Here is a 16,841-nt window from a genome sequence, read left to right as displayed (position 1 = left end):
AATTATTTTCCATTAAAGGGATAGGAAAGTCATCATTCAGATAGAGCATGTGATTTTAAGAAACTTGTAAATACACTTCTATTTTCAAATTTATTTTGTTCACTTGGTATCCTTTGTTAAAAAATAATATGCACATATCCTTAACTACTTGGAGCTAGCTAGTAATTGGTGGCTGTACAAGTGTCCCTTGTCACTGGCTCACCAGATGTTTCAGCTGGCTCCCAGTAGTGCATTGCTGCTCTGCAGCTGACTATATGTGTGTTTTATCCTATTAGAGGGGATAAACACACAGGCCTTGATAACGACGGCTGATGCCTTTTTGGCTCTTTTTCTTTTTTTGATTTGATGTGATCACAATAGTGTTTTTAACTATATCCCGCACTCACAAATATGTTTTTGGATCCTTGCTAAAAGCCCTATTTTTCCTATGGGGCCAAAAAGTTCTTGGTAATCACAATCCATTTGAGTAACTTTTCAACACCTTTTCCAGCGGCTAGATTTAGAGTTTGGCGGCCAAAGGGGTGCGTTAGCTACGCGTGCTTTTTTTCTCCCGCACCTTTTAAATACCGCTGGTATTTAGAGTTCACAGAATGGCTGGGTTTTCAGTGCGTTAGGCTCCAAAAAGGGAGCGTAGATCATAATTTAACGCCACTGCAACTCTAGATACCAGCAGTGCTTACGGACGCGGCCAGCTTCAAAAACGTGCTCGTGCACGATATCCCCATAGAAAACAATGAGGCAATTTGAGCTGAAAAAAAACCTAACACCTGCAAAAAAGCAGCGTTCAGCTCTTAACGCAGCCCCATTGTTTTCTATGGGGAAACACTTCCTACGTCTGCACCTAACACTCTAACATGTACCCCGAGTCTAAACACCCCTAACCTTACACTTATTAACCCCTAATCTTCCGCCCCCGCTATCGCTGACACCTGCATATTATTATTAACCCCTAATCTGCCGCTCCCTACACCGCCGCAACATACATTATAATTATGTACCCCTAATCTGCTGCCCCTAACACCGCCGACCCCTATATTATATTTATTAACCCCTAATCTGCCCCCCACAACGTCGCCGCCAGCTACCTACAATAATTAACCCCTAATCTGCCGATCGGAGCTCACCGCTACTATAATAAATGTATTAACTACTAAAGCTAAGTCTAACCCTAACACTAACACCCCCCTAAGTTAAATATAATTTTTATCTAACGAAATAAATTAACTCTTATTAAATAAATTATTCCTATTTAAATCTAAATACTTACCTGTAAAATAAACCCTAATATAGCTACAATATAAATTATAATTATATTGTAGCTATTTTAGGATTAATATTTATTTTACAGGCAACTTTGTATTTATTTTAACCAGGTACAATAGCTATTAAATAGTTCATAACTATTTAATAGCTACCTAGTTAAAATAATTACAAAATTACCTGTAAAATAAATCCTAACCTAAGTTACAATTAAACCTAACACTACACTATCAATAAATTAAATAAATAAACTACCTACAATTATCTACAATTAAACCTAACACTACACTATCAATAAATAAATTAAATACAATTCCTACAAATAAATACAATTAAATAAACTAACTAAAGTACAAAAAATAAAAAAGAACTAAGTTACAAAAAATAAAAAAATATTTACAAACATTAGAAAAAAATTACAACAATTTTAAACTAATTACACCTACTCTAAGCTCCCTAATAAAATAACAAAGACCCCCAAAATAAAAAAATGCCCTACCCTATTCTAAATTACAAAAGCTCTTTTACCTTAACAGCCCTTAAAAGGGCCCTTTGCGGGGCATGCCCCAAAGAATTCAGCTCTTTTGCCTGTAAAAAAAACCATACAATACCCCCCCCCCCCAACATTACAACCCACCACCCACATACCCCTAATCTAACCCAAACCCCCCTTAAATAAACCTAACACTAAGCCCCTGAAGATCTTCCTACCTTGTCTTCACCATGCCAGGTATCACTGATCGTTCCAGGCTCCGAAATCTTCATCCAAGCCCAAGCGGGGGCTAGACATCCATCATCCTGTCTGAAGTCTTCTATCAAGCGACGGCTGAAGAAGTCCAGAAGAGGCTCCAAAGTCTTCATCCTATCCGGGAAGAAGAGTAGATCCGGACCGGCAACCATCTTCTTCCAAGCGGCATCTTCAATCTTCATCCGATGACGACCGGCTCCATCTTGAAGACCTCCAGCGCGGACCCATCTTCTTCTTCCGACGACTTCCCGACAAATGACGGTTCCTTTAAGGGACGTCATCCAAGATGGCGTCCCTCGAATTCCGATTGGCTGATAGGATTCTATCAGCCAATCGGAATTAAGGTAGGAAAATTCTGATTGGCTGATGGAATCAGCCAATCAGAATCAAGTTCAATCCGATTGGCTGATTCAATCAGCCAATCAGATTGAGCTCGCATTCTATTGGCTGTTCCGATCAGCCAATAGAATGCGAGCTCAATCTGATTGGCTGATCGGATCAGCCAATCGGATTTAACTTGATTCTGATTGGCTGATTCCATCAGCCAATCAGAATTTTCCTACCTTAATTCCGATTGGCTGATAGAATCCTATCAGCCAATCGGAATTCGAGGGACGCCATCTTGGATGACGTCCCTTAAAGGAACCGTCATTCGTCGGGAAGTCGTCGGAAGAAGTGGATGGATCCGCGGTGGAGGTCTTCAAGATGGAGCCGGTCCTCATCGGATGAAGATAGAAGATGCCGCTTGGAAGAAGATGGTTGCCGGTCCGGATCTACTCTTCTTCCCGGATAGGATGAAGACTTTGGAGCCTCTTCTGGACTTCTTCAGCCGTCGCTTGATAGAAGACTTCAGCTGGATGATGGATGTCTAGCCCCCGCTTGGGCTTGGATGAAGATTTCGGAGCCTGGAACGATCGGTGATACCTGGCATGGTGAAGACAAGGTAGGAAGATCTTCAGGGGCTTAGTGTTAGGTTTATTTAAGGGGGGTTTGGGTTAGATTAGGGGTATGTGGGTGGTGGGTTGTAATGTTGGGGGGGGGGTATTGTATGTTTTTTTTTTACAGGCAAAAGAGCTGAATTCTTTGGGGCATGCCCCGCAAAGGGCCCTTTTAAAGGCTGGTAAGGTAAAAGAGCTTTGAACTTTTGTAATTTAGAATAGGGTAGGGCATTTTTTTATTTTGGGGGTCTTTGTTATTTTATTAGGGGGCTTAGAGTAGGTGTAATTAGTTTAAATTGTTGTAATTTTTTTCTAATGTTTGTAAATATTTTTTTATTTTTTGTACTTTAGTTAGTTTATTTAATTGTATTTATTTGTAGGAATTGTATTTAATTTATTTATTGATAGTGTAGTGTTAGGTTTAATTGTAAATAATTGTAGGTAGTTTATTTAATTTATTTATTGATAGTGTAGTGTTAGGTTTAATTGTAACTTAGGTTAGGATTTATTTTACAGGTAAAATAATTACAAAGTTGCCTGTAAAATAAATATTAATCCTAAAATATCTAAGATATAATTATAATTTATATTGTAGCTATATTAGGATTTATTTTACAGGTAAGTATTTAGATTTAAATAGGATTAATTTATTTAATAAGAGTTAATTTATTTTGTTAGATAAAAATTATATTTAACTTAGGGGGGTGTTAGTGTTAGGGTTAGACTTAGCTTTAGGGGTTAATCCATTTATTAGAGTAGCGGTGAGCTCCGGTCAGCAGATTAGGGGTTAATACTTGAAGTTAGCTGTCGGCGATGTTAGGGAGGGCAGATTAGGGGTTAATACTATTTAATATAGGGTTATTGAGGCGGGAGTGAGGCGGATTAGGGGTTAATACATTTATTATACTAGCGGTGAGCTCCGGTCGGCAGATTAGGGGTTAATTATTTAGGTAGCTGGCGGCGACGTTGTGGGGGGCAGATTAGGGGTTAATAAATATAATATAGGGGTCGGCGGTGTTAGGGGCAGCAGATTAGGGGTACATAGGGATAACTTAGTTGGCGGCGATGTACGGAGCGGCAGATTAGGGGTTAAAAAATTTAAATATAGTGGCGGCGATGTGGGGGGACCTCGGTTTAGGGGTACATAGGTAGTTTATGGGTGTTAGTGTACTTTAGAGCACAGTAGTTAAGAGCTTTATGAACCGGCGTTAGCCCAGAAAGCTCTTAACTACTGACTTTTTTCTGCGGCTGGAGTTTTGTCGTTAGATTTCTAATGCTCACTTCAGCCACGACTCTAAATACCAGCGTTAGAAAGATCCCATTGAAAAGATAGGATACGCAATTGACGTAAGGGGATCTGCGGTATGGAAAAGTCGCGGCTGGAAAGTGAGCGTTAGACCCTTTAATGACTGGCTCCAAATACCAGAGGGCGGTAAAAACCAGCGTTAGGAGCCTCTAACGCTGGTTTTGACGGCTACCGCCCAACTCTAAATCTAGGCCCAGGTTTTTACTTTTCAAATTCGACACTTCATGGCACTTGATAAATCCTCGAAAGGGCACTTTGTACATCTTTGCAACTGTTTTACATATTTGGAAATAGTCTATTATCTTGTACATGTAATGGTCACAGGAGGCATGGCAGAAGTCTATTAACATTCAATGTATTGTTTCATTAAAGCTCTATTCGTTCCTATGGTAGAGGCTGTATACAGTGGAGAACCATTTCTCTATTTCTATATGGACGCTTTTAAACTTTGACAAGTTTTGTTTTTTACATTCTTTATTTTCATTGGCCTAGATTTAGAGTTTTGTCGGTAACGACCCGCGTAGCTAACGCCGGCTTTTTTCTGGCCGCACCATAAAAATAACTCTGGTATTTAGAGTCCACAAAAAGGCTGCGTTAGGCTCCAAAAAAGGAGCGTAGAGCATTTTTAACGCAGCTTCAACTCTCGATACCAGAGTTGCTTATGCAAGCGGCCAGCCTCAAAAACGTGCTCGTGCACGATTCCCCCATAGGAAACAATGGGGCTGTTTGAGCTTAAAAAAAACCTAACACCTGCAAAAAAGCCGCGTTCAGCTCCTAACGCAGCCCCATTGTTTGCTATGGGGAAACACTTCCTTCGTCTGCACCTAACACCCTAACATGTACCCCGAGTCTAAACACCCCTAACCTTACACTTATTAACCCCTAATCTGCCGCCCCCGCTATCGCTGAAACCTGCATATTATTTTTAACCCCTAATCTGCCGCTCCGTAAACCGCCGCTACTTACATTATCTTTATGTACCCCTAATCTGCTGCCCCTAACACCGCCGACCCCTATATTATATTTATTAACCCCTAATCTGCCCCCCACAACGTCGCCTCCACCTGCCTACACTTATTAACCCCTAATCTGCCGAGCGGACCTGAGCGCTACTATAATAAAGTTATTAACCCCTAATCCGCCTCACTAACCCTATAATAAATAGTATTAACCCCTAATCTGCCCTCCCTGACATCGCCGACACCTAACTTCAAACATTAACCCCTAATCTGCCGACCGGAGCTCACCGCTACTATAATAAATGTATTAACCCCTAAAGCTAAGTCTAACCCTAACACTAACACCCCCCTAAGTTAAATATAATTTTAATCTAACGAAATTAATTAACTCTTATTAAATAAATTATTCCTATTTAAAGCTAAATACTTACCTGTAAAATAAATCCTAATATAGCTACAATATAAATTATAATTACATTGTAGCTATTTTAGGATTAATATTTATTTTACAGGCAACTTTGTAATTATTTTAACCATGTACAATAGCTATTAAATAGTTAAGAACTATTTAATAGTTACCTAGTTAAAATAATTACAAAATTACCTGTAAAATAAATCCTAACCTAAGTTACAATTAAACCTAACACTATACTATCATTAAATTAATTAAAATACCTACAATTACCTACAATTAAACCTAACACTACACTATCAATAAATAAATTAAATACAATTCCTACAAATAACTACAATGAAATAAACTATCTAAAGTACAAAAAATAAAAAAGAACTAAGTTACAAAAAATAAAAAAATATTTACAAACATAAGAAAAATATTACAACAATTTTAAACTAATTACACCTACTCTAAGCCCCCTAATAAAATAACAAAGACCCCCAAAATAACAAAATGCCCTACCCTATTCTAAATTACTACATTTCAAAGCTCTTTTACCTTACCAGCCCTTACAGGGCCCTTTGCGGGGCATGCCCCAAGAAATTCAGCTCTTTTGCCTGTAAAAAAAAACATACAATACCCCCCCCCAACATTACAACCCACCACCCACATACCCCTAATCTAACCCAAACCCCCCTTAAATAAACCTAACACTAAGCCCCTGAAGATCTTCCTACCTTGTCTTCACCCTACCAGGTTCACCGATCCGTCCTGAAGAGCTCCTCCGATGTCCTGATCCAAGCCCAAGCGGGGGGCTGAAGAGGTCCATGATCCGGCTGAAGTCTTCATCCAAGCGGGAGCTGAAGAGGTCCATGATCCGGATGAAGTCTTCATCCAAGCGGGAGCTGAAGAGGTCCATGATCCGGATGAAGTCTTCTATCAACGGCATCTTCAATCTTCTTTCTTCCGGATCCATCTTGCAGACCTCCGACGCGGAACATCCTCTTCTCCCGACGCCTACTAGCCGAATGATGGTTCCTTTAAGGGACGTCATCCAAGATGGCGTCCCTCGAATTCCGATTGGCTGATAGGATTCTATCAGCCAATCGGAATTAAGGTAGGAATATTCTGATTGGCTGATGGAATCAGCCAATCAGAATCAAGTTCAATCCGATTGGCTGATTGGATCAGCCAATCAGATTGAGCTTGCATTCTATTGGCTGTTCCGATCAGCCAATAGAATGCAAGCTCAATCTGATTGGCTGATTGGATCAGCCAATCGGATTGATCTTGATTCTGATTGGCTGATTCCATCAGCCAATCAGAATATTCCTACCTTAATTCCGATTGGCTGATAGAATCCTATCAGCCAATCGGAATTCGAGGGACGCCATCTTGGATGACGTCCCTTAAAGGAACCGTCATTCGGCTAGTAGGCGTCGGGAGAAGAGGATGTTCCACGTCGGAGGTCTGCAAGATGGATCCGGAAGAAAGAAGATTGAAGATGCCGTTGATAGAAGACTTCATCCGGATCATGGACCTCTTCAGCTCCCGCTTGGATGAAGACTTCATCCGGATCATGGACCTCTTCAGCTCCCGCTTGGATGAAGACTTCATCCGGATCATGGACCTCTTCAGCTCCCGCTTGGATGAAGACTTCAGCCGGATCATGGACCTCTTCAGCCCCCCGCTTGGGCTTGGATCAGGACATCGGAGGAGCTCTTCAGGACGGATCGGTGAACCTGGTAGGGTGAAGACAAGGTAGGAATATCTCCAGGGGCTTAGTGTTAGGTTTATTTAAGGGGGGTTTGGGTTAGATTAGGGGTATGTGGGTGGTGGGTTGTAATGTTGGGGGGGGGGGTATTGTATGTTTTTTTTTACAGGCAAAAGAGCTGAATTTCTTGGGGCATGCCCCGTAAAGGGCCCTGTTCAGGGCTGGTAAGGTAAAAGAGCTTTGAAATGTAGTAATTTAGAATAGGGTAGGGCATTTTGTTATTTTGGGGGTCTTTGTTATTTTATTAGGGGGCTTAGAGTAGGTGTAATTAGTTTAAAATTGTTGTAATATTTTTCTTATGTTTGTAAATATTTTTTTATTTTTTGTAACTTAGTTCTTTTTTATTTTTTGTACTTTAGATAGTTTATTTCATTGTAGTTATTTGTAGGTATTGTATTTAATTTATTTATTGATAGTGTAGTGTTAGGTTTAATTGTAGATAATTGTAGACATTTTATTTAATTAATTTATTGATAGTGTAGTGGTAGGTTTAATTGTAGATAATTATAGGTATTTTATTTAATTAATTTATTGATAGTGTAGTGGTAGGTTTAATTGTAACTTAGGTTAGGATTTATTTTACAGGTAAATTTGTAATTATTTTAACTATTTTAGCTATTAAATAGTTCTTAACTATTTAATAGCTATTGTACCTGGTTAAAATAATTACAAAGTTGCCTGTAAAATAAATATTAATCCTAAAATAGCTATAATGTAATTATTCGTTATATTGTAGCTATATTAGGGTTTATTTTACAGGTAAGTATTTAGCTTTAAATAGGAATAATTTATTTAATAAGAGTTAATTAATTTCGTTAGATTAAAATTATATTTAATTTAGAGGGGTGTTAGTGTTAGGGTTAGACTTAGCTTTAGGGGTTAATACATTTATTAGAATAGCGGTGAGCTCCGGTCGGCAGATTAGGGGTTAATAATTGACGTTAGGTGTTGGCGATGTTAGGGAGGGCAGATTAGGGGTTAATACTATTTATTATAGGGTTAGTGAGGCGGATTAGGGGTTAATAACTTTATAATAGTAGCGGTGCGGTCCGCTCGGCAGATTAGGGGTTAATAAGTGTAGGCAGGTGGAGGCGACGTTGTGGGGGGGCAGATTAGGGGTTAATAAATATAATATAGGGGTCGGCGGTATTAGGGGCAGCAGATTAGGGGTACATAGCTATAATGTAGGTGGCGGCGCTTTGCGGTCGGCAGATTAGGGGTTAATTATTGTAGGTAGCTGGCGGCGACGTTGTGGGGGGCAGATTAGGGGTTAATAAATATAATACAGGGGTCGGCGGTGTTAGGGGCAGCAGATTAGGGGTACATAAGTATAACGTAGGTGGCGGTCGGCAGATTAGGGGTTCAAAAAATTTAATCTAGTGGCGGCGATGTGGGGGGGCCTCAGTTTAGGGGTACATAGGTAGTTTATGGGTGTTAGTGTACTTTAGAGTACAGTAGTTAAGAGCTTTATGAACCGGCGTTAGCCCAGAAAGCTCTTAACTACTGACTTTTTTCCTGCGGCTGGAGTTTTGTCGTTAGATGTCTAATGCTCACTTCAGACACGACTCTAAATACCGGAGTTAGAAAGATCCCATTGAAAAGATAGGATACGCAATTGACGTAAGGGGATCTGCGGTATGGAAAAGTCGCGGCTGAAAGGTGAGCGTTAGACCCTTTTTTGAGTGACTCCAAATACCGGAGTTAGCCTAAAACCAGCGTTAGGAGCCTCTAACGCTGGTTTTCACGGCTAATGCCAAACTCCAAATCTAGGCCATTGTTTGTTAAAGCGGTGTTTCCATTTTGGCGTGATCTCAAAACAAGATGGCAACTACCGGTTTCTATTGACAGGACTTATAATATCTTGAGTGAACCACTGGGGCAGACTCACTGTAAGGTACACCGTTGACATCCAGAGCCATCTGTAAGTTTTATTGGGGAGTGCCCTAAGCTTCAGGAAACAGACCACATACAGAGTTGGAAGACTAACATTCCTATAGTAGCATGTGATAGAGAGGTGAAGGAGAGCGATATAACGTACATTAGAAAGATAAGAGCTATTGCAAATGCCTTCTGGAGTCCGGTGGGACATTTGATGCGGCTATTAGCCGATAATTTGGGATCCCAACCAAAGATGAATTTTCCCACAGTTGGTAAGGCAGATGCAGAATGTGAAGAGAGCGTTCAGCTCCAACAGTATGTTGTACGAGACCTGATACCTATATACTGGTGGGCAGTTTCTAAAAGGCTTCTAGTCCTTCCTTTGGGATGAACTGTTATTCAAGAAAATACTACTACAACAGGAGCGTCATGATGGGCGGAGAGTAAAGACATAGATGAAGTTAATTTTCATTAACTTTAAAGTTCATTAAATGCTTAAAGATTTTATTACAAATATTTAGTAATAATATCAAATACAACAGAGTCTGCATAGATATGAAACTTAAAACAGATTTACTGACATTTTAATGGTCCTTTAAACATCCAAAAAAAAACTTACCATTTCAACGGATCCATCCTTTGAATAATATAACAACTGATAACGTCTCTGGAGAGCAGCATTAGGATCATACCATTCTGCAATGAACACATATCGATCTTCTTCACTCTATCGTAAATAAAATATATCAACATTACAGATTGTTTTTTCCATTCTTTTGTAATCATACAGAAAAAAAAAAGAAAACATATAAGTGATATACAAATCTCTATATGAGACATAACAGTAGGCATGTGCATTTGGATGCTTTAGAATAGGAGGCCACTGCGGAAGAAGGTGGCTCTTTGTGAAGTCAGATTTCTTCTTGTAAAAGTGCAACACACTATAATCTGTGCAAATCCAGATCTTAATTTGGTGCACTTTCACAAGAAGAAATCTGTCTCCAAAACAAAAGTTGAATGCCGTGAGCAGCCGTCTTCTTCCACATTATGAGGCACCTGAAACCTCTAAATGCATATGCCTACATATTAGTCCCCTCATTTCCTGATTTTTAAGAGAAGTAAAATAAGTGAAAAAAGCAAATACAAATAGACTGACAAGTCTAAACTAAAGAGCCACTAGGAGCCTATCCATGAAGGATATTTACCTCAATGACTAAATAAACAAGAACATGTGGCTGTCCAACTACAAATCAGACCCCTGTATGCCTGAATCTGAAATTACAATTAGCAAAACAAGCAACCGTATCTCTAAGATGGAGCTTGGATATTCTCCTTTCAAATGAGTTTCCAATCATTTCTGTCTGCAAAAATGGGGCCAATAGTTTCCTTTAAACCTCATGTGTAAGATCAATATCATCATATTGCTGAGTGAAAATCACCTACAAAAATTACATACTAAATACAGTAACGTGTTGTACATAATTACGTGTTATATAATCTCATTGACACCTGGAAAGTTATAATTACTTCTAATGAGAATAAAAGGAAACACCATACAGTTACATTTATTTATACAAATATTTGCCATCTTCCATGCCTTGAGTGTGTGTCTGTATAGAAAATGAGAGCCCAATTCCATAAGAACCCCACAAGCTCCTGCAAGTGGTTGATAAGTGGACATGCACGGCTTTAAAACGGCCTGATACAATATTACTAGTTTAAGCAAAGCCTCCCAACTGTGCAAACTCAAATTAGGAAGAACCGAGCCCCTGATTGAATATGGCATAAAACCCGTTTTAAGGATGATTCTGTCCTTTTTGTCTTTCTATGAAGTATCATACTGCCAAGGAATCTATGTCTGCCTTGGTTAATGTAAAGGGAAAGTAAAAGGATACAAAACATACGGCATATCCCCGACATGTCTATTGAATAATTGTGTATCTAAAGGTAACTCATTTGTTATAACTTTTATGCACATTGCACCTAAAGGATAAATATGTTAAAATGATTTAAAGTTGTGTAGTTTCACTAAGCAACAATATTTTTAATGTGTACTCATTGTGGAAATTAATTGTAATATGTCTAAAAGGAGACCATTGCCAATACCTGTAAATTGAAATGATTGGATCATTACAAATTATTATAGTTTCTCACAAATATTTGCATATAATTTATGACACGCTATCCGAGTTCATACAGAGAGAAGCATACTCACAGGAACGAACAACTAGCTCAATACCATTGTTAGCCTGTTCTATGGTTATTTACCACCTGGGTGCAGCTTTTTTTAGAGAGTCCAAGAACCTATAGCACCAGGGTAGCCAAACAACGTGCACGCTGACAGGCTTCACACCACCAAAGCCTCAATTGAATGTCCAAAAAAACATAAATTATGCTTACCTGATCATTTCCTTTCCATCTGTATGAGGAGAGTCCACGGCTTCATTCCTTACTTGTGGGAATACAGAACCTGGCCACCAGGAGGAGGCAAAGACACCCCAGCCAAATGCTTAAATAGCTCTCCCACTCCACTCATACTCCAGTCATTCTGCCGAGAGAACAAGGAACAGTAGGAGAAATATCAGGGTATAAATGGTGTCAGAAGACCAACAAAAAAAAATTTGGTCCGCCCAATGGAGAAAATGGGCAGGTGCTGTGGACTCTCCTCATACAGATGGAAAGGAAATTATCAGGTAAGCATAATTTATGTTTCCATCTTAATATGAGGAGAGTCCATGACGTCATTCCTTACTTGTGGGAAACAAGCCCTAGAGGACACTGAATGAACGGGAGGGTAAAAAGATAGGCGGACCCTATTCGGAGGGCACCACAGCCTGCAAAACCCTGCTCCCAAAAGCAGCTTCAGCCAAATCCAAAAACTTCAAATATGTAAAAAATTTAAAAACATATGTAAGGAAGACCAGGTAGAATTCTGATCGCTAAATGCCTCATTCTTAAACCCCAAGAGGGAGCCACAGCTCTAGATGAATGACCCTAAAGCCTCTGAGGAGGCTTGCGTCCTGCTGAATCTGTAAGCTAAGCGAACAAGCTCCTCCACCAGAAAAAACAAAAAGGCCCGAACCACATCCAAGTTATGAAATAACCCCTCCTTCAAAGGAGGAGGATTAGGACACAAGGAAGGAACCACATTCTCATGATAGATATTGTGATGTGAAACAACCATAGGAAGAAAAATAACCCAGAGAACAGCCCTAGCCGTATTAAAACTAGGTAAGGGTCCTGACCTTGCAAGACAGCCAACTCAGAAAATCTGTGCAATGAAGCAATTACCAATAGAAAAAGAAAATCTTTCAAACAGAAAGATTTAACATCAACTCCATGCATAAGCCCACATGGAGCCATCTGCAAAACCTTAGAACAAAAAGAGAGGAGTACTGAATATAAACACAGGCCTGAACTAATCAAAACCAAAGCAAAACTGACATCTGGAAGCTCATAAGCCTGCCGAGCAGTAAGATAGATAGGGCCCAAAACTATCCCCTAAGGGAGCTACAAAGGGCCCTTTCCCCAGAACATCCTGGGGAAAAGAAAAGGATTCCGGAAAAAAAACCTGGCCTTATGCAAGGAGAATCCCTGCTCCACATACCATAAGAAGTAAGTCCTGCACCCCTTATGACAGAAGCGACTATACCCCGGCCTAAGAACTAAGCCGAGAGAAACAACACTCCATCAGAAAAACCTCTCTTAGCTAAGGCTAAGTGAACAATTCCACGCAGTTAGCCTCAGAGAGTCCAAGATATGAAGAACACAAGGATCTTGAATCCGCAGGTTCCTGAACAAGGTCCATAAAGGCAAAGCCCCAAAACTGAGACCTAACTCTAAATGTAAATGAAGCAAACCGTCTCACTGACGTCTGCTCCTGCTAAGATCGACCCTCCACAAAGAGCGATATGGCCGAAGAGAATAAGGTTAAAATAACCCCTCTAAGGAAAGCTAAAATTCTATTATATGCAGACTGAAAATGTCGGAGCTCCCCGTGGGAGCAAACACACCTTCTGCTACAGAAGAGGAGCAAACCTGCTCCTTGAAAGTCTTAAAGAAGACTGCTCCAGCAGGAGTTAACTCCAAGATTCAGCTTGCTACGCAGGGTAGCCATCCCTTAGGCCACTTAGTCCTGCTGAAGGAGTACGCTCATAGAGCGGGTTGGTGGTGATGAGCCGACCAAACACGAGACACCCCGATAAGCAGGAGGAACTCTCCTTCTTCAAAAGAGGGTCTCCCCACTAAGAGGTCCCAACTCGAACAAACCCCGAAGACCACATCCTCCAAGCAGAATGCTTGCTAAGGAACCAAAGGAATAATCGGAAGGAAACTCCTAACCCACGGACCTCCCTAGGACACTCTCTCCCCCTGGACAGGTCCAAACCATTCCGGGAGAAGTACGAGAAAAATTTGTCTGAACAAGAAGATCTGAACGGAACACTGGGAATTGACTTCCCTCACCGGTAAACCATGTAAGGCTGTTTAAGGCCGAAACACCAACATCATGTCGAACTCACGGCATCGGCAGTGTCTAACACTCACCACCCCCACGTCACAAAGACCAGAAGGGGGATGGGAGGACATAACCCCAATGGAAAGTTTGCAAGAACTCCGGATTAACAAAAAGCTGCCGCAGCAGGATTCATCACTAAGCCTTCAGCTTGCTAGGTAGGGTACCTTGGAACAAAACAGCATCCAAACCACCCTGGTGTCGACACTAGCAACTCAGGTCTCAATCCAACTCAGAGGATCGACAACACACGAGAAAATCCCTAAAAGTATCTAGCAGGCGAAGGTAAGAGACCCAGAAAGGCCGAGACCCAGGAACTACCGAAAAATCTGGAAGCACGATACTGCCACCTGAAACCCCAGATCCCAAGAAGGATCAGAACTAGGTTTACTGAAAAATATGATTCCTAAGAACCGAAGGAAGGGAGAACCTTACGTTCTCCAGTGAAAGAAGAACTGATAAGCTCCGCATCCATATCATAGAACCCAAGAAGGACGGGAAGACCCTCCCCCTATTAGGGTATGCACTAACAGCGGAACAAATCTCACAGTGAGAAATATATTGGGACAAAGACTCCAAAGGTCGCTAGTCTTCCCTGACCAGACAATTGTCCAGAAAAGAAACCTATTTCTGGTCTCTAGGACCCCTAGATCCATATGATCCAGTATCAAGCACTCATCCCAGGTAATACCTAAACAGGTCCAGTCTGTAAACTAGGATAGATGGGCCTGCTGTACATAAACCAGAATCTAGAAGAGAAAACTCCTTTTCCTAAGTAGAGAGAAGGAAACAGACTTGACTAGTATCTACAACAGGTCTTGCCTGTCATCTAGGATACAATGTATCTTCCAGAACACTCCAGTGCTAAAAAGGAAAACTTCTTAAGTTCCAGCAAAGCTAGAAAAACTGAGACATCAAATTAATTAAGCTCCAAGGCTTAACCCCTTAACGACCGAGGACGTGCAGGGTACGTCCTCAAAAAAAAGGCAGTTAATGCCTGAGGACGTACCCTGCACGTCCTCGGTGTGGAAAGCAGCTGGAAGCGATCCTGTTTGCTTCCAGCTGCTTTCCGGTTATTGCAGTGATGCCTCGATATGGAGGCATCCTGCAATAACCTTTTGAAGCCATCCGGTGCAGAGAGAGCCACTCTGTGGCCCTCTCTGCACCGGAGATCGGTGGCTTCCTTCGTTGGTGGGTGGGAGCATTACCGGGAGGCGGGTGGCGGCCATCGATGGCCCTGGAGATGTGGAGGGGGGCGGGATCGTGGGCGGGGATGCCCGGGGGCGCGCACGGACGCGCGCGCGTGCACGGGAGGGCGGGGGCGGGCGCGTGCACGGGGAGGGAGCGGGTGGGAACCGCTACACTACAGAAAAAGGTGCAATCAGTTTAAAATAACTGAAAAAAAAAACAATCAATGAGGTGGTTGGGGTTTGTGGTGGTGGGGGGGGGGGGTTTGGGGAAGCTACACTACAGAAAAAAAAAACTTAAGAAAAAAAAGCACTTTTTTGTATAAGCTGGGTACTGGCAGACAGCTGCCAGTACCCAAGATGGCCCCAATAAGGCAGATAGGGAAGGTTACAAAGCTGTTTTGGGGGGGATCAGGGAGGTTGGAGGCTAAGGGGGGTCCTATACAGCAGAATAATTATTATTTTTTAAAAAAAAAAAAACCTATACCCCCCAAAAAGCTTTTATTTTAGTACTGGCAGACTTTCTGCCAGTACTTAAGATGGCGGGGACAATTGTGGGGTGGGGGAGGGAAGGGAGCTGTTTGGGAGGGATCAGGGGGTCTGATGTGTCAGGTGGGAGGCTGATCTCTACACTAAAGCTAAAATTAACCCTGCAAGCTCCCTACAAACTTCCTAATTAACCCCTTCACTGCTAGCCATAATACACGTGTGATGCGCAGCAGCATTTTGCGGCCTTCTAATTACCAGAAAGCAACACCAAAGTCATATATATCTGCTATTTCTGAACAAAGGGGATCCCAGAGAAGCATTTACAACCATTTGTGCCATAATTGCACAAGCTGTTTGTAAATGATTTCAGTGAGAAACCTAAAATTGTGAAAAATTTAACGTTTTTTTTTTATTTGATCGCATTTGGCGGTGAAATGGTGGCATGAAATATACCAAAATGGGCCTAGATCATTACTTTGGGTTGTCTACTACACTACACTAAAGCTAAAATTAACCATACAAGCTCCCTACAAGCTCCCTAATTAACCCCTGCACTGCTGGGCATAATACACGTGTGGTGCGCAGCGGCATTTAGCGGCCTTCTAATTACCAAAAAGCAATGCCAAAGCCATATATGTCTGCTATTTCTGAACAAAGGGGATCCCAGAGAAGCATTTACAACCATTTGTGCCATAATTGCACAAGCTGTTTGTAAATAATTTCAGTGAGAAACCGAAAGTTTGTGAAAAAATTTGTGAAAAAGTGAACGATATTTTGTATTTGATCGCATTTGGCGGTGAAATGGTGGCATGAAATATACCAAAATTGGCCTAGATTAATACTTTGGGATGTCTTCTAAAAAAAAATATATACATGTCAATTGATATTCAGGGATTCCTGAAAGATATTAGTGTTCCAATGTAACTAGCGCTAATTTTGAAAAAAAGTAGTTTGGAAATAGCAAAATGCTACTTGTATTTATGGCCCTATAGCTTTCAAAAAAAGCAAAGAACATGTAAATATTAGGTATTTCTAAACTCAGGACAAAATTTAGAAACTATTTAGCATGTTTTTTTTTTGGTGGTTGTAGATGTGTAACAGATTTTGGGGGTCAAAGTTAAAAAAAGTGTGTTTTTTTCCATTTTTTCCTCATATTTTATATTTTTTTTTATAGTAAATTATAAGATATGATGAAAATAATGGTATTTTTAGAAAGTTAATTTAATGGCGAGAAAAACGGTATATAATATGTGTGGGTACAGTAAATGAGTAAGAGGGAAATTACAGCTAAACACAAACACCGCAAAAATGTAAAAATAGCCTTGGTCCCAAACGGACAGAAAATGGAAAAGTGCTGTGGTCATTAAGGGGTTAAAATGTCCTCAAAAATAT

At 40.7% G+C, this 16,841-nt stretch overlaps 1 protein-coding gene across 1 annotated transcript in view; it reads right to left on the bottom strand.

The window, feature by feature from the left end:
• The window catches only part of NME7 (NME/NM23 family member 7), a 682,167-nt gene that overhangs the window by 493,371 nt on the left and 171,955 nt on the right, over window positions 1-16,841 (bottom strand). Inside the window, exon 2 of the mRNA XM_053706509.1 lies at window positions 9,880-9,987. Coding sequence (XP_053562484.1) covers window positions 9,880-9,987 — 108 coding nt within the window. The remainder of the gene's footprint in view (window positions 1-9,879; window positions 9,988-16,841) is intronic.

The sequence above is a fragment of the Bombina bombina genome, chromosome 3, assembly GCF_027579735.1.
Source record: "Bombina bombina isolate aBomBom1 chromosome 3, aBomBom1.pri, whole genome shotgun sequence".
Lineage (NCBI taxonomy): Eukaryota > Metazoa > Chordata > Amphibia > Anura > Bombinatoridae > Bombina > Bombina bombina.
Note: the sequence above shows the minus strand (reverse complement) of the source record. Positions and strands in the feature narration are given on the sequence as shown.